Raw genomic sequence first — 22453 nt, forward strand, 5'->3', positions numbered from 1 at the left:
GAAAAAATGAACCTATCCTGTAATACACTCCAGTGTGCCTCCAGTCTGCCATCTACAGTTGGACACTGTGGTGTACAGTTTCAGTATAAGGTTGCCAGGAATCCTGTATCCACCAGATGTCACCCCACTCCAGAGCCGATGACCTCAGTTTTTCTTCCACTTCAGGTTTACTGGTGAGGAATTCCCCATGTAAACACTGAGTGACGTACATGGAGACCCCGGTTTCATTGAGTAAGCTTCATTGTTGGGGATGTCTGATGTTGATGGGGGTCCTCTGTAACTTTAACCCCGCTGCTGTGGCTGATCTGTGTAGCTTGATTCTAGCAACAAATGTTTGAGATGGTTTATGACTCAGCAGTGCCTAATTATGTAACAGGCGGGCATTGTTCAAACTGCTATGGGGATTTTTTATTCTGCTCTCTAAAATGGCGAATGGCATTGCTAGCAATGGCTCAAAAAAGTGTATATATAAAAGTCAGTGTACATGTATTCTAAGTCAATGAACTATAGTATTTCCTTATGAACATTTCAACTGACTTCAGTGAATTTTGTCTCCAAACTTGACTTTTTTCACATGTTATCCTCTCTCCTCTCTCTCACACACACAAATACACTAGAGAGGGTGTGGTGTGCTGCAGTTTTAGTACAGGAACACTCCAAATAGGGGGATGTTGTTAAAGTCTTTCATAAAGGTACAGTGTCTAGATCCTGTGCATAAGCCTGTGGAACCTTAGCAGACCCTAGGAAAGGAGATATTAATAACTCCTGGGCCAGCCCACTACATTCTTCACATGTGAGTCACTGTAAGCCAGAGAGCTGGGAGGAAAGAGCTGGTTTGCCTCTGTTTCTCATTTGTGTTTCTTTCCATGGAGGAGTGGAACAAGGAGGCGGGGAGGCAAACCCTTCTTTTGCAAATGTTGGAACCCTTATGTGAAACACACTTCTCTACACGGGACGCATATTTGCGCTCGTACCACACAGTTTACACAGTATAAAACCAAGAAGACGCACAAGCATGCTAGTGAGAGTGTGAACCAACAAGGGGTGAGAGGGAATGGACTGTACTTAACTGCATGTGTGTGTTAGAAAGAGAGGCAGAGAGGCGGCTTCAGATGCTGGGAATGAGAGGGGAGAGAGCCTCGGAAAATGGTGGTATGGGGACTTGGCAGGGGAGAGTGTGAGTCACTGTTTATCTGGTCTGTCACCGAGAGACCAACTGAGCTTGATAGAAAAGAAAATCTTGTTAAATGCATCAAGTTAAATGCACCCAGCTATTACTCTGTCTCGTGTTTAATTGTGACATTTTTAATAACTCACTGTCTCCTAACTGTTTTGAGCATTGCCTAGGCTTTTGTTAGCATAAAGGTCACAACAGAGACAAGACACAGTCAAGGAATTTTATTTGGATACAATAACAGTTAACATAAGAACAGTTGGTGGAGCTGTGTACAGTAGTCAGTAATATATCAATCATTCAGTTTAGTTGAAAAGTTCATCTCAGCATGTAATGTTCTTTTATATAACTGAGGTTTTGCTCCCGCACATACAAAAACAACAGCAACAATTACAAAAATAATATATAATGTACGCACAAAATTGTGGCATGTAAAGCATCAAAGTGAAATGCATTCAGGTTATTAGATTTGTGCTGCCAGTTTGAGTTGAAATGAATGAATAATTGTTGTAAATAAATTTGATCACCAAGATAATACTGTGGCACTCCAGTCTACTCACTGGAGGAATGTTAAATTTAAAGGTTTTAATAAAGTTTTGCTGTGTATTCTGTGAAGTATATGCTGAATACTGCTCGCTTAGAGGGTGCCAGCCTTTATTTACTTCTGCTCAGCAAACACAAGCAGATATATTTTTAAAAGTTCATCATAAAAAGCAAACTTTGAGGAGCCAAAAGGAGGAAGCAACCAGACCCGCGTGACTTCTAAATGCACAATCTTTTGCAGTAAGCCCCAGTTATAGTCTCAAAGCTAAGACTTCCACTTAAATACGGTATGTTCCATTGGACAAGACCAACATCAGTCCCAGAGGGAAAACTGAACACGTTACATGAGACATTTTGACATGGGTCTGGGGCGAAAACATGAGCAAATACAAACAGTAGCAGAAGTGTGACAGCCAAAAAGAGATTAGTGTCTCTCAGCCCTATCTACGCATCAGAACCCTTCTGCCTGCGTTTGGAGGGTGGGATCAGACGGGTGGGGAGCTCAGGGGGTAGACCATGGCCCTCCAGCTTGACCTCAATCAGGTGGCTAGCCAGGGCAAATTCTTCATCATCCAGCATGCCATCGCGGTCCACATCTGACAGCTTCCAGATGCGACCCAGCACCGAGTTGGGCAGGCGGGAGCTCACCATCCAGTCCTTAGCCTTGGTGCCGCTCAGTTTGCCCTCGTTGGGAGCGAGGTTATAGAAGATTTCGTCGTATTTGGGCTTGTCTTTGGTCACCACCCAATCCTCCTCCTCCTCCTCACATCCCTCTCCGTTCTCCTCAGCAAAGGGGTCGCCCTCGGTGAACGGTCCAGCACGGGTCCCCAGGAAGGCTCCACCCTGCACACCTAGTTGCTCACCTGCTTCCAGCTCCTCCTGCCGCAGGAGGGGCATCAGTTTGGCGATGTCAGAGGAGAGCAACTCATCCAAGGCTGCCATCAGATTAGGCTTCAAGGTTTTGAATTTTGTGAAATCATGAACCATCAGTTGCTCCTTAAAAAATGGATTGACAAATTGTGTTAGTCAGATTATTTTTATATATTTTATTTAAATGTTACTTGAACTGTTTACAAAAATGTCATTGCCTCTCAGATGTGCCTGGTAGTGAAAACCAATAGACTCAGACTGACCTGCATCTTAGCACAATCTGGGAAGTCTCCAGCAGAAATGTTGTGCTGCAGCTGGATCTTAGAGAAAATAACTGGCAGCTGGTAGATCAGATTCTTCTTTTTATTGTCCTTTCTGAAGACAGAAGGCATCTCCTGCTTCAGATAGCTGATGATGTGGGCATGGACCTGGGAAGAAAAGCAAAGCAAAGGTTTCTTCTATCAAGCTTTTTCCTGTTCAAAAGACAAGCTGACATGCCATAAAAAACATATGCACACTGAGTCACACACCCTGACCAGACGCGCTCTCTTGACCAGGTCGTTGAGCTTGCGCAAAGCTGCATTGCGGGGAAGGTTTTGGATGTCAGCAAACAGATCTTCCTCCTCCAGCTCAAACAGCTTACGGTTGTCTGTGACCATCAGCGGCTCCGACCAGAACGAGCCAATGTAGACGCGCAGAACCTCTGGGGTGCCAAACACCTTCCCCAGGGACCACATGAGCGCACCATACACCCGCATCAGCTGCTGGGTGCCCACCATGTCTGCCTTGTTGAGCACCACACGCAGCTTGTCCTCGTTGCCCTTCAGGGCACCGATGGCCTCAGAGAACTCATCTGATATCTCCAGTTTGTGGGCATCGAAAAGCAGGATGATGCGGTCCACACGCTCCGCAAACCAGCGCAGCACGGCTGGGAAGTCATAGCCTGTTTGAATATGAATAGGAATATAAAGGATATAAAAATCTAAATGGGCAATATGTGCAAAACAAAATGAGAAAAAAAAAGAAGAAGGCCAGGAGAGAGTAGAAGGTTGACACAGACACAAACCCTTCACATCTCTCATCTGTATGTATCAAACCCACAACAGCTGTATATCCAGACACCAAGGCTTCACTTTATGCAAGTTGCCACATTGTAAAAACAATTATTTGACTTTTAACATCTAAAATATTTACATGTCTAACAAAATCAATATTCCATATTTTGGAATGTTTTTTTCATCTGCACCAACATGACCATACTAAAATGGTCAGTTCATCCAAATTACAAAAAAAAACATATTATATCACTAACCTCCTGTGGTACAGCCACATAATTAGTTCTGGTTTTTATTCTTCTAGGTTTTCAGCTAGCAATCTCTAAGTGTTCTTTAAATGGACAGCTGCTCGCAGCTCATCCAAAAAAATAAATAAATAAATAAAAATCACTATCTACAAGTATCTACAAAAACAATCTCCCAGTTATTCTGGATAACCCACAGACTTCAATTTGAGTAGTTTTCACTGGAACTACTTCTTACCAGAGAAATAGTTTGGATTATCCAGAGAAACTGGGACACTATTTCTGGAAAGACATGCTGATGCTGAATTTTTAAAATGTAATTTTGTATTGCTGTGGGACCCACAAACAACATTCCATTTACCTCCATTCTGCTGGGGTGGAGGAAGAAACCAAAACTATCTGCATGGCTGATACCACCAGTGATAACTGATGAAATATGTTTTTCATAATGTGAATGCACTCACCATTTAAACTTGTTAGTTCGTCATGCGGATTGACTTGAATTGAACAAGTTACTTAAAGCGTAGATGATTAGATTAGTGGAAAAACTACAGTGAGATGATGATGACAGTTAATTCTCTATGGTACATTCCTCCAGATGTGCTGACGGACCTTTTGTCTGTACTACCTCTGCTCCTGATTATGATTTCATGGCTGCTCTGTTTACTGCTGGGAGGTTTTCTTGCCCTGCTGCCAAGTGTTATTGTGACAGACTCAACTAGTCCCATGAGTTAGCCAGGCGTGCCAAGGAGATGAGTTTGTGAGACGACGCTCAGGGATGTGTGTCTCTGCAGGCCCCCCATGCCCTCTCCTCACCTTTGCTACTTCGCTCACCTCGGCTCACTCTCTGCTTGGCTCCGGACAGGATCCCCGGTGAATCGATAATGCTGATACTCTCCAGGACCTGGTTGGGCATCTGGGCGCACTGGAACCTGTATTTTGTTTTTTTTATTAGTAAAGTCATGTAAACAATGATAAGTTCACAGGGGTCATATTTGTTTGAAATACTGCCAGTGTCAATGGAAAGAATCTAAATCATGTGAAAAAATGGTTAACTCTTATCAAAGAGGTCAATGTGATCCAAGGAGCAGATTGGAAGCTGCCCTCTTCAGACACCCCACCCCTCCCTCTGCGGGCCATTGTGTGCAAGCAGGCCTCTCATTGCTCGGGGCTTCCTGAAGGAAAATGACCACCACTGCCAGAATCAAACAATAAGGCCTGCTAACGATGTGTGGCTTAGAACAACAACACAGTTTCCTGTAGTTTATGAGCTTAACGAGCCCACCGGTTCACAGAACAGGAAGTCAAAGCAAAAGGAGAGACGCAAATACGTTTGCAAACACACCCTACAGAGGGACAGAGGGACTCTGCTGGAAAACTGGCATCAGAACTCCATGTTGGAGCCCCAATAACAGGAGCACTGTATGTTCCTGTCACTTCTGGCCTGGATGTCCATGTTTCTAGTAGCTAAAAGAACTTTCATTACAAGACATGACTTCACAACAGTGGAAAAACATACACAGAAATCTGGCAGCCAAGACAGTAACCTTCAGTGTCGAGATTTATCTTACAGTTTCCCCGAGCCTCACAAAGTCTGTGTGACTGCATTTATTTGTCTTAGCCCCGAGGGGCTGTAGAGCCCCCTGACCTCGCCTTTGAACTTGCGTACATTGCAGTTCCTGTCTGAGTAGATTAGCTTTCATCATCCTCTCGGGTGATATCGCTCCCTTTCCCTGTTTTTCCACAAATAAGGCAAGTGCCTCCCTGCTCTGAAATTTGGCACGGGGACTTGAAATTCCAAAGAGCCAGAAAACTTTCTGTTATCTCTCCTTCTCTCTTTTCGCTCCCTAGCCTTTTCTCATGGAGTCTGACTATTTCATGGTGATATATATCTGGCTACCTCAGTGGAATCATTACACAACATACTGTGAATAAAATCCCTGCTCTCACCTGTTGAGGAAGGTGTTTCCAAATGGATTGAGTTTGCGGAAGGGCTTGTTGGGGTCTACAATAAGGGCGTTCCCAGGGATGACTCCCTCCACCTCCCCGTGCATGATGGCAGTGAAGCAGTCAGTGGTAGGTTCAGGTCCAATCCTGCTCCCAGGAATATCCTGCTCCAGTAGATACCTGTCAGTCACACACATAGCTTGTGATTTTTGTTTCACTAAATGCAAACTTAGCAATCACCCACAATTCAACAGTGAACAAATGTTTGATGTAGAGCTGTAACACCTTACTTAATGAATGTTGTCTTCCCTGTGGAGTACTGTCCCACCACCAGCACCATGGGCTTGTTATCAAAGTCTGCATCCTCAAGACTGGGAGAGTGGAAATCATGGAAGCCATAGTACTGCTCCAGAGGCAGCAGCTTCTTTCGATACAGGGACTTGAGCCCTTCTGTCACAGTGCGGATCACCTCAGGCGCCTTCTTCACATTTTTTCGCCCCCAGCGTGACATGCTGATTGACTGATGAGAACGTGAGCTTCTTCAAAAAATCAGTGTAAGAGTTGTGTGTGTGGTTTGGAGCTGTATTTCCTGTCGTTGAACCTTGGAAAACCTTCAGGTGTTTCCTGTATTTACACCAACGCCGTTCTCTTGTCCTTGAAACCTCCTCTCTGCACACGCCGAGAGGAACGATAGAGCTGATCTTCTGTTTGAAGTCTGGATCTTCCTCTTTGAAAACAGTTGCAGCACTGACAAATTTTATTTCCTGGAAGAGGGGCAGAAAATGAGACAAATGAGATTAATCCAGGTGGCAAAAAAAAAAGTTTCTTAGTGTTCTTGTACCTGGGGATGAAAGCCTGCCATAACCTAGAGTGAGGATGTGGAATCTGCGTAAGCCTCAGCCCACCAGGAGTCTGCCAAGCATTGTCAGTGCGTGCCTGGAAAAAGTTGGTGTTCACGCTGGAAAACTTGCAAACCCAGCCCTGAATCAGGATTCATGCAGGCACAGCTCATTTCTTTACAGTGAAATGAGTAAGACATTCCTTTTTTCCCCTGCAGTTCCTATCAGTGGAACATGAAATACGTGCATGGCTCATGAAAGGAAAAGACCTCTTAAGGTGTAGTCTATACCATGGAAAAACAAATTTAACCCTCTTCTAGCAATCTTTTTTTTCCACTGTAGTCTACATAAACAGAAACACTGGATTAGGAATTGGATGCACAGCTCATCATTAGAAGCAAACTGACACAAAGGCACATGAGAAAGACACGCATCAGCAGACGGTAACTCATCTGTGAAGGGTTTCTCCCTTTCAAATCCTCTCTGAACTAGGATAAAAAAAAAAAAAATCTGCCCAGAGGGGACTAGGCAATGCTGTACTGACATGTCACAAGACCAGTGTGGACAGAGTTCTACTCAAAATGGCGAACAGTGGAGATCTACAGAAAAGACATTGAAATGTGATTTGCCCGCCATTACATACAGAAGTACTGTGCCAGCCAAGGCTGCATGAGTAAAAGCTGATTTACAGGCTTCCCGTGAGAATTAAAGGTTTGGTTAAGGCTCTGGAATCAGTTTCTAAAGTTAAAGGATGATGGAAAATGCCTTGTGGGTTTGTGAACCACAATTGCAACATGGTTTTTGGGTTTGGAACAAGAAATGTAAGATTTTAGTCTGCAGGAGCAACAAGTATCAGTGGAGTAATAGTTCAATAACCAAATGAAGAAATGGGTAAAATGTTTAAAAAGACTATTGAGAGTTTACAGACAGTTCCCTAGTGCATTGAATCCTCAGATAAACTATGATCTTTCCACTTACCAAATACCATCAGGGCTCGGTAACCTCTGCTGCATCACAACCTGGCTAAATTTGGGCAAAAGATCAAATTCAAGCTGATAATTAAAGCCATGTTTAAAGTTTAAAAAGGAGTATTTACCAGGTTATTACGGAGTAAGCACAGACTTCTTCAAGCACCTTGGTCTCTCTCTTTCTCCAGGCTTGCCCTCTGGAGTTGGGAAAAATATTTTGACTTGAGGAGACAAAAACAGTCTCTTGGAGCTGCAGCTACATGTATGGGTGTACCTCTGACAGCAAATAGGAACCCTCAGTGGAGCGTCAGCGCAGCGAGATTATAGAGGATCGTTCTTCTCCAGGGTTTAATGTATTTCAGATGAGCTCCAGATCTGGCATGGATCCTCACTTTGCTTGCTGAAAGAGCACAAGGCAAACACTCAGACACACAGGCGCACCACACTAAGGCTAACTTTTCTCTCCCCTTGCTTGCTTCTCCTAGTTTTTAACGCACCTCCTCTTCCAGGGATGCCTGGCAACACTGTGGGCAGCAAATACACTATGCTGAGGGCAGGGATGAGCTGAGCTGTGGTCAGAGGGTGTGGAGCTGGAGGAGGGGGGGTTGTGAATAAATAATTTGGGTGGAGTCATTTTTTAAAAATCTTTTTCTTAAACATGACATAACCTCAGTGTCTTTATGCATATTTATAACGATTAACACAACCCCATGTTACACCCCTCCAGCTGTGGCTTCCACTCCTCCACGTTCTTCTATTTTTTTTTTTTTGTTTTTTTTTCCTACACTACTGTAACATGTCATACTTTTACAGATGTGACAGTTTTTCCCCTCTCCAGTCTTAAACTCTTATGCTCCTCCCAAACTGTTAACCTTCCAGGGGATGAAGCACACACACAAGCTCGACTTTTCCACTTCCATGCACCACCTGCTGGCTGCCTGATAGAGAACACACCCCAGCACCGCCACCATTACCACCATCCCCTCCTGACGAATCATACAGTACTCCTCAGTCATCATTAGTCACTCAAAGGAATGTATCCAGAAGGTCTGGAATCACTGTCTAAACAGCTGGACAAATGACTAGAGGACCTGCAATGTTTCATAAAAGAAGCAAGGTTTAATTTACAGTTTTACTAAATGTACATTTCTTTTTAAAAAGTGTCATTATACACAATAAATACAATACAAAATTAATCTGTAATACTATACTTCAAATTCTCTCACTGTCTTTTTGTACATTATTATTGTTCCTTTTTTTCCATTTCAATGCTTGTGCTGTGTTTGTGTTTGAATTGTCCACCAGGCTTAAAAACGACAAAAAAAACACACACACACACACACACGGGAGGCAGGGATACAGTTGCAGAAATATGAAACAGACTGAGAACACAGAAAATCAACATTTAAAACTGGCCTGCCCCCTGCTGACTAAAATGCATAAAGTCCTAACCTGGCATCATGAGTAACAGGGGGGGGGCAGGTGTGTGTGTGTGGAGGCATTGTCTAAAAACAAGAACCTGGAAAATCATCTGACATTAGAAGCAGAAAATAAATGAATTTCCTCACATGTTCATTTACATCTTGACTGTATGGTACAACAGTACCCATGATCAGTCAAAAGGAATACAACTTCACAATTGTCCAAATGATTTTCTCAACATGTTTTCCTGTAAAATGCATGTGATGTCTATATGAAATGCAAACATTAACTTGATTTTGCAAATTGAAGACAAAGACCTGTTGCCGTAGGAGCACTGTAACTGATATTCTGAAATTTATTCTCGATTAAGGACATTTTTTTCATTTTAGCATTTGCTGTTTGCATTGACAGGGCAGCATCATCTTTGTGATAAGAGAATTATGTTTATTTAATAAAGGAAGATGCTGTATGTATGTGTACGTATGACCTTTTACAGCATGAACCTGGTTGTATTCTCTTTTGCCTCTCAGCTGCATGTAGCCAAGTTAAAGAAAGTTGCTGTCTTCTCTTTGAACAAGCTGCCTGATGCTCATTAGGACACTGTTTAAACCCGGAGATTAACCGTTGTGGACTGGTGCTCAGGCCACATGAAAGGAATGTATGAATAGTGAATGAGAGAAAGAAAAGATCAAAAGTGAGAAAGAGAGAAAGAAATAGAGAACAGCAACCTCTGACAATTTCATCTTGTTTCTCAAGCTTGGCTGACAGAACACATACAAGGCAGGCATCTTCAAGTCTGCAACTCACAGAGACAGTTTTACCTTAGACCACACTCACACTTATTCTGCCACGGGTCTACCTCAGGCTGTAAATGACAAAGAAATGTCTGGACAATTCAAATGGACAAACAAAGCCAACACAGCTTGGCAGAGTAGTACAGTGATACTGTTTTCACAGTGCCCCCCTTCCCCTGCCTCCAAATCTGTCTCTTAGTTCCCCCTTGTCAGTCTGGCCTGGGGCTGAGGGGCTGTTATCTGCTTTGAGTCTGGGGCACCAGGCTGCCATTGTGGCCACGGCCACCGACCTGAGGGTGCTGGGCCAAGGAGGAGGATGAGGAAGCAGAAGAAGGGGGTGGGACTGAGGGTCTGTGGGAGGAAGCTGCCGAGCCCCCTGGGCGCTGGCTTTGGTGTTGGTGAGGCCTGCTGTTGCCCCCTTTAATGGGGTGCCCACGGGCAGAGGGCTCTTGCTGCAGATTTAGGATGCTGTCGATGGCGCACTGCAGGTGCTCGTTCAGAGAGTCATCTGGGGGGCTGCCGCTAGAGAAGCTGGCGTTATCCATGTCAGGGGAGTCTGATTTGCAGCGTTTGGCAGGAAGCAAAGAGTCTCGTGTGAAGGACGATTGGGGAGAGGGAGGCCCAGGGGCATGCTGGTCCATTCTGAATGTCCCACCCACCCTATGTCTATTTTTTCCACCCGCCCTCTTATATGTACTTACATCTGTCTCTTGGTCTGTGTGCTCATCTGCTCTCTCCTTTGCCCCTTCCTTGTCTAGGAGCTGTGGGAGATGATGGTGTTGTGTGGTTTTGATACCACGGTTAAACACCTCGTCCACGTCGTCCAGCCCCTGCATTGCACTCCCTAAACGTCCTGTTTCGTGGCTTGACTCTGTGTGAGTATGCAAGGCCTCCCTGCCTCTTTTCTCCACCTTCACACTGGCTATGACTGTCCGTTCTGAGGGAGGAGATGGGGCCTCGTGCCTAGGGGGTGATGGTGTGGGTCTGGGATAGGATAAACTTTCGTCTCCTCCCCCTGGGACACCCGGTCGGACCCGGGGACTAATGTTTTCGCGATAGGTTTTTCGAAGGGGGAGGCGGCAGGTTGTCGGCGAGGGATTGGCAGTGGAGGCAGGATTGTGTTTGGCCCCACCCATTTCGTGATGATCCAACGTCCCATTCATTTGAGTAGTGGAGGAGGATGACGACGACCAAGTATGAGAGGAAGAGGTAGAGGAAGATGGGGCTGCACTGGGGGGAACATTACCTCTCAGTGGTGGGTTACACTGAGTGGCTGCTATGGTGACTGTTGAGGCAGAGGAAGCAGTGCATATGGGAGACTGAGTTCTGATGACTGTAGTAGGAAGAGTTGATAAAGAGTGGGACTTTGGATGTGGTACAGCAGCCTCAGACTGAGGCTGAGTCTGAGACTGGGTTATGGACTGGCTGCTCTGCTGAGGCTGAGGTGTGTGCACTGGGTCTAAGGCAGTGTTATGGACCACCTTACTGAATCCCGTTTGATCCTGCTTGATCTTCAGCTTCAAGCCGATTCTCCTGCGAGCCTCGTAGGTCTTGATAGGCGGTTTGCTGGTTCTCTGTGGGAGAGCGTCGTCATCGTCAGCTGCTTGAGAATTAAAGGATGAGGACGAGAAAGAGGAAGATGCTGCTGGAGTACGACTGAAGGAGGAGCTCTGGTTGGTGGGTTCGGCCACCTGCTTGCCCACTGCAACTGGAGGTGGTGGACAGCTGCTGGACCAAGACACAGAGGCTCCACCCCCACCCTGCTTTATTACCAGTTTGGTAGGAGGGAAAGGGGTGACAGAAGTGGTGGCTGGAGGAGCAGGGGCAGGAGCAGGAGCAGGAGCTGGAGCTGGAGCTGGAGCTGGAGCTGGAGCTGGAGCCGGAGCCGGAGCCGGAGCCGGACTTGGGATAGGTGCAGGAAGAGGGTTTGGGATTATGTTTGGAAGAGGGGCTGGGGCTGGGGCAAGAGCAGCAGGTGCAAGGGCAGGGGCAGCAGCTACACCTCCACTCATTGAGGTGCGCTCAACAGAAGAGGATTTTTCTTGGGATGAAACTACACTCTCAAACATGCGTGCATTTGCAACAAACTCCTCTGCAATAAAATAACACAGAATCAAAGCATTAGCAATCAAATCCACAAAAGCATACAATTTAGATGAAGATGACAACAAGACAACAATGTATCACAGACAGTGGTTGGATACCTGGTCTCTCCTTGGCCAAAATCCTGTCCTGACTCAATGCAATCTTCTCCTCCTGAATGAACATCCGGTCAATCATCACCATCTCTGCCGAGGGGCCCAGTCTCTGCTCAGGTTCAAATGCCAACAACCATCAGTTCAAAATCAATTCAGGACAAAGCAGACAACAAGAAGGCCTGTGAGAATGCTGGTTTATAAACTTACTTTTGACTCTGCAAAGAGCAGGTAGCGATATTTATCCAGCATGGCCTGGGTCCTTTTCAGCAGCTGGCTGGAGACCCTCTCAAATTCATCATCCACTGTGCACAAGAAAACCACAATTTTAATGAAGTGCTCGAATTTGGGAAGAAAGTACTATACCTTACACAACCTGCTCTACAGGCTATAGAGTTTGTTACCTCTTTGATAGTCTTGAGAAGAGTTGGCAGTTCCCTGGTAGAGATGGTAAGGCAGCAGTCTGTGCAGTGTGTCCTCAAAAGAGTGGAAAGGAGCACTATAGTTTGGGTGAAGCACTGAACCCTGCTGTTTCCTCAGCTGTTCTAGCATCCTGCAGTGAGGTGTGGATAAAAAAATACTTGTCACAAAAAAAGGCATTTTTAGACAGTTAATAACTAAAATTCCTACGACACACACCTGGCTTCTTTGCTGGGCTCTGCGCTGAAAGGCATCTTCATTGTTGTTGTCTGTGATGAGAAAGAGATAAAAACCAGGGATTAAAACCATCAGACCGAAGCTTAAACATTTGAGGCAGTTTTTAGGACCTTGCTAAGATGAAGTGATAATACTACTTTACCTGAGTTTGTGCTGGAGCTGGGGGCTGTGGAGCAGGCATCTGAGTCAGATTAGCTCCTAACACCTGTATCTGCATCCCTTGTTTTCCCAGAGTCATCCCTCCAACTGAGCTGATCACTCCTGGCTTTGGCTGAACCTGTGAGGAAAAGGAGAAAGACGTTTAGAAACGGGCAAAGTACATTAAAAAAAAAAACTAGCATTTCCAATTCTGTAACCACCACTCAGTCCTTGTGGAAGGAATTAGCTTTGCAGTGTTACCTACCTGTGCAGGCTGGGTAAGGCTGGCAGGAGTGACAGTCTGATTCACCATTGCTCCAGCTGGCCCTTGGGCTCCTGAGAATACCTGTAAGTCACTTGATGCTACAATAAGAGGAAACAAATCATTACAAAGGGAAATAATTCAAGGGTGTTTGGGGTCCTGCCGTTTTGCATCATTAGCAGTAAATTGTGTCTAACCTGTAGCAGGAGTTTTGACAAGCACTGACGTCGGCTGCAGCACTGAGGGAAGCTGAGCAGGTGTACTACTGCTGCCTGTTGATGCAATCACGACTTTATCAGCAGGCACATCTTGCTGGGAACTGAACTGACTGGTGGCTTGAGGCTGAGGCTGAGGCTGAGGCTGCATGGGCTGCTTCGCCTGCAGCAGGATGTTCTGCTGGACCTGAAAACACACCAGGACACGGTTTGCTTGCATCTAGTCACATAGGACATGATCATATTTTCACATCAACATCAACTGCACAACTAGGGTGGGAAAGTAGCATGTGACCTTAAAACACATAATTTTGGTAACACCTTTGACTGCATTCTGAGTCCATAAGAGAATTTTGAGGTGAACTGGGACAATACCTGGTGCAGCTTATCCAGCAACTGTTTCTGTTGAGGCGAGGGCTGGGTGATGCCTGACAGGGTCTGAATTTGCGCGCCTACTAATTGCAGGTGGTGCTGCTGCTCTGCTGTCAGGCCCTGGATGGGAACCTGGGCTTTCACTACAGCAGTAGCAGAAGTGCTGACAGGAGGCGCAGTGAACTGGTGCTGTGCAGGTGGTGCAGGAGGCTTAGGTGACTGTGACATAGGAGGCATATCTTGTTGATAAGGGGCAGGCTGAGAGGCCGGCCGTGGCTGAGTCTGAAGCTGAACTTGAATGTGTGGCTGCTGGAGTTGTGTCTGCTGCGGCTGGCCTTGCGGAGCTGGTTGGGCAGACTCTGTGATTTGGTTATGGACTATGAAGAGTGGAGGGTGAGATGAGGGCGTGCAGGAGCGGGAGGGAGTTTGAGACTGTGGCTGAGGCTGAGAGGGAGGACGCGACTGCTGCTGATGGTGTGGTGACTGGATCTGCTGGCTCAGGGTGAGCGGAGACTGAGAAGGCTGAGGGCTGTCAGCCACTGGGGGTGCTGTGGTGTGAGTGGTCAAGGCTGTTGAGGGAGACATGCCCTGGATCTTCAGGGGCTGCTGATGTCCACTGGAGGGTACCTGAAGAGGTGGAATCACAATACATTGATATGTGTATTGATTCAAGAATGTAAACAGTATTTGAACAGAGAAGGAAATTGGGACATTAAGCACAAAAATCGAACACACAAAAAGTTCTACATGCACACCGTATATAATAAATGTGATTCTAGTACATGGTTCAAGATTTGATGCTAAACACAAAACAGGGCTGGGCGATATGGCTATATCACAGTCTTAACAGAACAGCTTTTTGCCAAATATCTGCATGATCATATATAAAATACTTGACTGTGATGTTTAATACAACGATAGCATTCCACTGTTATGCATTGCATTAGACAAAACTCATATGTGAAACAAACACTTCAATAATAATAATAATTTCACTGACAATCAACACACAAAAATATGGAATTATCGCCCAACCCCTTTACAAAATTACACAAACATGGGTAAAACAACACCAGACAATACACAAGCAAAGTGTTAGACTCAAAAATGAGTTTTGAGTAGCTGCTGAAGTAAAAGTAGTAGAAGCCCAATGATTTTTTACTAGCATCTGAGGAGGATTATACATAAAAAGGGAGCAATGATCATTTGGCGAGCCAAAAAGAAAAACAGTTGACGAAAGCAAGAAGTCAAGATTTGCGGGCTTGTGATGGTTAAGTAGAACGTGATCTGAAGACTTCAGGGACGGGAGTCAGGGGAGTGTGTAATTTTGGTTTGGGAGTCATTACACTGGTCAGACTACGGGTTACAAGGGGTAGTGGCGCTGTAAGCACATATGAGTCTAAATAAGAAGTGCAGGGTTGTGAGGTGTGGATCAATTGATCAGTCAATGATCAGTAATGCAGCAGATGAAGGTGAGTTGACTGAATTTGACTGAGCAAGGTGAGTTGATTAAATCAGTGTTAGTAAAAAGGTTGAGAAGATGCACTTGGCACCTTGTTAGCTCTTCTAGTAAGCATGAGCATGTTTTTGTGTTCTGTTACAAAAATACATGGAATGAATGAAGAACATACCAAATTAGTTAAACAGTTAACTTTACTTGATTACCAGTCCCAAATTCTATAGAGGTGGATAAAGTTAAACATTAAAATAGCAGTGGCTAATACACAATACGTATGAACAATTGGAATGATCATGCCATTACATATAATGAAGCAATGTGAGAAACACACAGAGGCTGCAAGCAAATGAGTAATTTTTGCACAGGAATTGCATAGCAACAGTGTGAGGCATGGAAGCAATGACTAATGCAGAAGTACAGAGCAGTGATGGGGAAAGGTAAGATACCCTAACGTTGTGGCGGCAGCAGCAGCAATAAGTGGGTGGGGCTTAACATAAAGGGGCATTTCTACCTGCTTTACCACTGCTGTCATGTGGGAGGGGCCAGGGGAAGGACTGTGGCTCTGACCCACCCAAGAGTCAGTTAATTGGCTGTCATGGACAGCAGGGGCCAGAGCAGTGATGCTGTTGCTGCTGACGATTACAGACGCTGGTACGCCCACAGAGGGGGTTGACTCATTCTCTGTTTGGTGGTGCTGCTCCTAATAGGAGTACATTTACCATTTCAGGACGAGGGAAGGAAGAAGGAAGGGGATTGGAGGGAAGGGGGGAGTAAAATAGTAAACCAAAGATGTCAGACCAAGATATCACTCCGTGCATGTTATTAATTTTTTTAAGACAATGTTAACTGTACACAATTAAAGCAAACATGCATCGAGTGGAACACTGACCTGTTGCAGGAACATCTGCAGAGACTCCTGGCTCAAGATCATACTGGAGCCCTGGTTGGTGAGCAGTAACCTCCCTGGACTGTGCTGAGCCTGAGGGGGGACCAGCCCCACCGCTGTGACAGAGGAGGAGGTGGACACAGACATGGACGGAGAAGAGGAGGGTACTGTGATAGCCGTGGACACAGAGGAAGTTGGTTGCATGGCCAGGATAGAGGGCTGTGGCACATGCTGTTGAGTGGGATGAGCAGCCTGGTCCGTGGAGCTACCGAGCACAGTGACACACTCTCCAGGCTGGCCTTGAGCCATGGTTGCTGCTCCTGTGCTGCTGCTGCTGGGGACTCCACCTGGCTGAGGTTGTAGGGCTGGCTGAAGGGTGACTGCTGGGCTCAGCCCCTCCACTTGACTCAGCATGGTCAGGGAGTTCTGGATAGGCATGCCCTGTATGACTGTCTGGGCATGACCTGAGACAGTGTGGGTCTGTGTCTGGCTTTGACTCTGAGCCAGTGACACAGGCATCTGAAAGAGGGTGGGTGTGCCCATCTGGCCAGGCTGGAGCTGAATGGGTCCAGAGAGGATGTGAGCAGCCCCAGGGTGGCCCTGCGAAGTCAACACCTGACCCAAGTTGATGTTCTGGTTTGCAGTTAAAATCTGGTTTGCAATGAGCTGTCCACCAGGACCCTGGCTAGTTATGATGTGACCCCCAGGGTGCTGGGTCAGGATCTGCCCGCCTGCCTGTAGCTGTGGCAGGAGAAACTGGTGGTTCTGACCCTGCAGAACTGTCTGAGGGGGAATAACGATGCTGCCTGATTGGTTTAATAAGTGTACACTGAGGGGCTTGCCAGACGGTTGTGCTGCTTGTTGCTTGAACAGGGTTTGTTGAAACTGGGGGCCTTGTGTTGTGGCTTGAGTACTTAGGACAACGTTAGAGCCTGGCTTTCCTGTCAGGAAGGCTACATTCTGTGCAGCAGACACTGGAAGTTGCTGCAGCCCTAGAGCCTTGTGGGCATCGTTTTGCAGGGGTTGGGGTGTTGGCTGTGGCGGCTGCTGCTGCTGCTGCTGTTGTTGCTGTTTGAAGAGTTTCGCTTGGATGGCTCCCCCCTGAGGGGGTTTAGGCTGAATGGGTGTCGGTGTGCGTTGGATGATTACGTTCTGCATGATTTGGCCTTGAGTTTGTGTCTGGGGTCCAATTCCTGAACTTAGAGGGTTGCTGCCAAAGCCCACAAGCCCAGCAGGAGCAGTCATTGTACCACCACTGCTGCTGTTTGTGGTGCTGACACAAACAGCCGGTCCATTTAAAGCTGGAGATCCCAAAGTGGCTTTGTTACCTTGGATCAGAAGTCCACCTCCTGAGCCTCCAAGCCCCGCCTGAGAGCCAGCACCTGATACCTCTGGCCCAGACTGGTGCAGCTGGTAACCACTCATGGCTTTAGCCAGGATTGGCTGACCAGACTGATTGATAGTCATGACTGTGGGCTGACCCACAACCTGAATCTGTCCAATACCCAAATGTCCAGACTGACTCCCATTAGGAAGAGCTTGGAGACTTGAAATGGGTTGAAGCGTCACATTTCCCAGGCCCACAGGCTGCATAAATGGCTGAACGCTAATGGCCTTGTTCATGACCTGGGATTGGAGCTGAAGGCCCTGCTGAGCAAGCACTGACCCCAGCATGTCAGCTGTGGCATTGGGGGGAGTAGCAGTGGTGCTCGGAGCAGAACCAGGGAAAATTGCTGCTGCTCCCCCAACACCAACTCCTATGCCTACACCAACAGCAGTGCCTCCAGCCCCAGAGAGGCTGGCATCAGGCAGCGTCTGAACCACCTGTGTAAGGCCTGGAATTCCAAAGGAGCCCAGGTCCAGCTCAGCTTCTGCCTCCTGTAAGCTTTGCTCTGTGATGTTGGCTTCAGCCAAGCTCTGCTGAAGGATGTCACATGGCTCGTGATTTGTCCCAATGCCATTGCTCCCACCTTCACCACCTGGGGATCCTCCCAAGATGTCTTCATCCTCCAGGAAGTCCAGGTCCACACTGACTCTGGGCAGGCCTGCCGGCTCACTGGCCGACAGCTGGACTGCAGGCTGGACCTCTGGAACATGGCCCTTATAGGAAAGGAGGAAAGGGCAGAGGAAAGAAGTGAAACCAGGTGATGGATGAATTTTGATGGCTTGATCTAGATGCGATGGTGAGGAGTGTAACAGAGTTAACGGAGAACTGCGGACATGAAAACCCCACTAAAACCTCCTGTCACATTGCAGCAAATCAAAGCTTGTAGAGTGTAGGTATGTTAGTGGAAAGGGAGGGTATTTGGAGATGCATGCTACATAGATGGATAGAAAACAGAAGGAAGAGGATTGGGGGATTTTACTCACCCCAGTGGTAGAGAAGAACGAGCTGGAGGGGTCACTCGAACCATCCAAAAGGTCGTCAGTGTCCAACTACAGACACACCCACCCAGGATAGGACAGACAGAAACCAAAGGCACCCAAACCAGCAGGCAAAAGCCACCAGGACAGAGAAACATACAGACCATCAAACAGAGGAGGAGGGCAAGGAAGGACAGAACACAGTCCAGAGAACCCAGATCATAAAGAACCAGTGAAAAGATAAGCGACAGGGGGGCAAAATGATAGGGATAACACAGAGTTGGGAAGCGTTAGTATTAGCATTTCTCATTTTGTGAATTAGCCGAATAAAAAGGGAAGGCAGGCTGAAACCATAAATAGTGAAATCAAAAAACAAAGACAACCATTAAGCAGAGAGAGCAGTTTAAAAAAAGTAAATGAAAGCAGTGAGGGGCGTGGGTTTAAGGGTATATCAACGTGTAATCTGAAAGTGACTTAAGTACGGAATCACTCAAGCTCCAACTAAAACGTGCACAATTAAAGACTCCTCATCACATCAATTACAAACCTATTTTTTGAAACTAGAAATCACAAGCCTAACAAATGTGACTTCTTGAACTTATTTCCCCCTTTTGTACTCACATGGGTCTCAGATCCATGAAGAAAGTCATTGAGAGCTTCTGGGTCACTGCAGGAAAAAAACAATATAAATCACACCAGGACTTAAAAGATGACGGAAGAGCTTGTTGCAATATTGCATGTTGCATTTCTCAACACTGACTTACCAAATTACATCTAGAAGGCACCTGCCGTCTTCATCATCCATGACAACTGTTAAAGATGAAAAAGGTTTTAAAGTCCACTTATGATTTATTTAATCATCAAAACTAAATACAACAACAACACAAACAAAAAACTACTGATTGCTCAAATGCATAATATTTTCAACTATGTGTACATAGTTACATTTCTTGTTTATTGTTTCAACATCACAACACTGTGTGATATTTCAGCTGTTCACTGCTTAGTGACACAGTGAGGTTTGAGTGCTGGTTTGTAGTTATATTTTGACAGGAGTTAGCCTCATCTAGGCAGTGATGTCACCTGGTTATACATTATTGACAATCATTTAATAGTCAAAAATTACAATGACATTTGATGGATTCTTTCAGCAGTCTGACACAATATCATTATCACAAATTTTCAGCATGGATTGTTCCCTTTAGGAAGTAAATATCTTACTACTGTGTTGCTGTAGCATACACTGTGCAAGACAGAACCAAAAAAACACAAAAATCTTAATATGCTGCTCTCAGATTGTTGGTCTAGATATTTTTCAGTGGATCACAGACTTAACTCGAAGATAACTTTTAATTAAGCTTCTTAACAAATTTTTGATTGTATGGGGCACACAGTTGGTTGGTAATTACGAGTACAAATTCTACCATAGACCAAATATAGACACCTGTAGTTCTTTTGGTTAGTCTAAAATCATTGCCAACAGTGGATAGTTCATTTTTTAATCTCACAACCCCTGTAGTTTTTCATATTCAAATAATGATAATGACTCAAAACATGACATCATCTATTGCTGTCCGTCATCTAGTTTGCTGCGAGTCTTGTGAGAATAGAGAAATCACAGAAGCAACAATGAAAGGTTGTTGACTTCAACAACTACGTTAACAATTACAATTACGGTGTGTTAAATATAACTTACATATTCACATATGAACTCATCCTTATCGTAAATTGCAATGTGTTATTATTTTACATAAGCTAAATAACCAAAAACATCTGCTGTAATGAAATCAACAAGAGATCAAAAAGCCGATATGTTTGCTACACTCCGAGAAACAGCGGATAGAAATAGACAACAAACTGAAAACGCGCGGTTTTCACACAGCCTGAAAAGATATCGACTGCGGGCTGTCGCTGAATTTACCACAAGTCTCAACAACTGTACACAATACTTTCAGTACCACACACACACACACAAGAAGTCGCCAAATAATACAAGCAAATATATTACCGAGGTTATGACGGGGAGCTGTACCCAGTTACCGCTCTAAAAAGGCAGCGGATCGTAGCCATTACTCGGTCAGAGCAGAGCCAGTGCGCAGGATATGAATGGAGACGCTGCAAGCGGCTAGCTACATGCTAGCTGGTGTTTTCAAAGAGCTTTGCATGCATATTTGGCTGATTCGTTACAACACACATTATTTAACCACTACGCGACTGACTTAAGACTTTAATTTAATAAAACGTTAGGTTTCAAAAGCCCGTTTCACCTCTATTTCCAGCATTTTGATGCATCTGGGTTGAATTTCGTTAGCCTAGCTAGCTAGCCTGCTAAGCCAACTAGCTATCAACAATATTCAGACGTACGGCTAGCTTGAGCCTTTGACATTCAAAACAAACCACCGACTGACACATTTTTAACATTCGTTTTGCACAGCGGGTCCTCGATTCAACCAAGAAAAGGCAATATTGATTGCTTAGAACTGTAAACGCAATTGCGTAGCGAGCTATCTGTCTCCCATTGCAAGCAAAATATGAGTTAATGTTGGAATACTCTTGGATGAGGGGGGTATGCTTGGGAATTCGGTGGAAAATGACTATGTTTGCCGGGTCGTGCAACGGCGTGGCGTTTCGATTGCGGTAGCGGTGCAGTTTGCGGGTTGTCTGCAGTGCGTGAATACCGCAGGTTTGTTAGAGTTATTCGGATTAATAGAGAAAAATGCTGTTTTATAACAAACTCACCCGAGACGATAGAGGTGCAGGCAGCGCGGGGTCTCCAGGACAGCCTCGCACGGGCTGCTGTACAGGACCCAACTACTGGCAGGAAACAGCAGACTTCCGTTTTGCCTGATCGAAATCTGTGACTCCTCTGTGCTCCTTATCGACCTACACTTTCACTTAAGTTTCAGGTTTGAAGTTGAACATTTTTCCTCAGTAAAGTTTGTCGCTTTTTTGCTATAAGAATGGAGTCAAAAACAAACAAAATAAAAACAGTAGATTTGTGCATGTGGATTGTAATCTAACAAAAGGATCTCATGTGGAGAAAAAAAACATGTAACCTTTTTTTTTTTTGCCCGAGTTGGTGCAATCCCTGATCAATAGAAAAATGTCAAGACAAAGGTATACATACAGTATTTTCACAGTCTTTAAGGCCTCTCTATCAATCCCATGCTTGAATTCACAAAAAACTACCAGACTGCAGTTTGTCACACAGAAACAGAAAAACAACGAGGTTGGTAAATAACAAACAGTGCAATCAAAGGGTAAATTATGTACAATAACTAAATAACACATTAAAATAAACAATAAATATAAATAACAGGAAAAATAGATACTAATGATGAACCCATAACTATGCATTCTGACTGAAAGCCTGCACTGGGACCACTGGAACTACATAGGTTCACCAGATGAATCAGTATAGGGGGCTTTTTCAGCGTGTGACTTGTGTAAGATGATTTGTCTCCAACTTCTTATTCCAAGAGGAGTCAATATGATGACAGTAATGTCATGTTTATCAATATCAATTAATATATCAATTAATATTAAAAATCATTATCTGGGCGAATTATAATATGTTTAGGAAAACTCTCAGTTTCAGACAGGAGGGGATCCATAAACCCTTTATGATCCTGCTTTATTTTATATTTATAGCATTCATATTTGCTGACTAAATGCGCGTAGCTTACCTACCATGATCATAATTTCCATCTGTTCATGGCCATCTGTTTATAACCCAAGGTTCAATAAGACCATGTAGTGGGACAATGACCAGAAAAAAATTACATTAAAATGGCTGCAGATGGATAGGTAAATGTGAATAGCACAAATGACATGTTAAGTTAATAGGACGATTTCAATAAGATAGGGCCTACAGTATGTAGGCCAGTACGGTGTATAGGTATGGTGTGATGTTCATTAGTTCTAGGGAGGAGGCGAAGGAAAAAATTTGTAGTTCATTATCATATGGTATTTGTACATTGCTTTATAAATTAGATAACCAAGTAAAATAGTCACGTTAGGTATGACCGGCATCATAGAATCGTATTTT

The 22453-nt window shown here is 45.0% G+C and overlaps 3 protein-coding genes across 7 annotated transcripts in view; 1 reads left to right on the top strand and 2 right to left on the bottom strand.

The window, feature by feature from the left end:
• Positions 1-22453, top strand: part of b3gnt2l (UDP-GlcNAc:betaGal beta-1,3-N-acetylglucosaminyltransferase 2, like) — a 79951-nt gene that overhangs the window by 48445 nt on the left and 9053 nt on the right. The window lies entirely within an intron of this gene.
• ehd2b (EH-domain containing 2b) lies at positions 1384-8201 on the bottom strand. 2 transcript variants are annotated; one of them, XM_051078929.1, is made up of 7 exons: positions 7770-8201; positions 6125-6598; positions 5838-6014; positions 4704-4819; positions 3118-3530; positions 2851-3015; positions 1384-2713 (listed from the first exon to the last, which is right to left on the bottom strand). In XM_051078929.1, exons 2-7 carry the CDS (start codon positions 6343-6345, stop codon positions 2162-2164), a joined length of 1644 nt encoding a protein of 547 aa, XP_050934886.1. In that variant the 5' UTR covers positions 6346-6598; positions 7770-8201; the 3' UTR covers positions 1384-2161. The 2 variants fall into 2 exon arrangements, with proteins under 2 accessions (XP_050934886.1, XP_018520978.1); XM_018665462.2 differs by having other exon boundaries at positions 4722-4819; positions 7770-8200.
• On the bottom strand, positions 8741-21263 carry bicra (BRD4 interacting chromatin remodeling complex associated protein). 4 transcript variants are annotated; one of them, XM_018665458.2, is made up of 15 exons: positions 21145-21263; positions 19170-19215; positions 19027-19072; positions 18412-18477; positions 16045-18141; positions 15667-15855; positions 13700-14323; positions 13307-13511; positions 13113-13210; positions 12852-12986; positions 12692-12741; positions 12457-12605; positions 12263-12357; positions 12062-12164; positions 8741-11949 (listed from the first exon to the last, which is right to left on the bottom strand). In XM_018665458.2, exons 2-15 carry the CDS (start codon positions 19208-19210, stop codon positions 10094-10096), a joined length of 5754 nt encoding a protein of 1917 aa, XP_018520974.1. In that variant the 5' UTR covers positions 19211-19215; positions 21145-21263; the 3' UTR covers positions 8741-10093. The 4 variants fall into 4 exon arrangements, with proteins under 4 accessions (XP_018520974.1, XP_018520973.1, XP_050934883.1 ...); XM_018665457.2 differs by having other exon boundaries at positions 12062-12167; XM_051078926.1 differs by lacking the exon at positions 18412-18477 and having other exon boundaries at positions 12062-12167; positions 21145-21261.

This window comes from Lates calcarifer, linkage group LG21 (assembly GCF_001640805.2).
Source record: "Lates calcarifer isolate ASB-BC8 linkage group LG21, TLL_Latcal_v3, whole genome shotgun sequence".
Lineage (NCBI taxonomy): Eukaryota > Metazoa > Chordata > Actinopteri > Centropomidae > Lates > Lates calcarifer.

What these genes read in the sequence shown, in the direction of transcription:
- ehd2b (XM_051078929.1), bottom strand. Translation starts at nt 6,345, where the DNA reads ATGTCACGCTGGGGGCGAAAAAATGTGAAGAAGGCGCCTGAGGTGATC. An exon ending in AGGTGAGCGAAGTAGCAAAG is followed by an intron (nt 3,531 to 4,703) that starts GTGAGGAGAGGG and finishes ATATTCAAACAG; the next exon opens with GCTATGACTTCCCAGCCGTG. An exon ending in CAGATTGTGCTAAGATGCAG is followed by an intron (nt 2,714 to 2,850) that starts GTCAGTCTGAGT and finishes CCATTTTTTAAG; the next exon opens with GAGCAACTGATGGTTCATGA.
- bicra (XM_018665457.2), bottom strand. Translation starts at nt 19,210, where the DNA reads ATGGATGATGAAGACGGCAGGTGCCTTCTAGATGTAATTTG. An exon ending in TGACAGCAGTGGTAAAGCAG is followed by an intron (nt 14,324 to 15,666) that starts GTAGAAATGCCC and finishes CCACCTCTTCAG; the next exon opens with GTACCCTCCAGTGGACATCA. An exon ending in TGTCAAAACTCCTGCTACAG is followed by an intron (nt 13,211 to 13,306) that starts GTTAGACACAAT and finishes CTCTTATTGTAG; the next exon opens with CATCAAGTGACTTACAGGTA.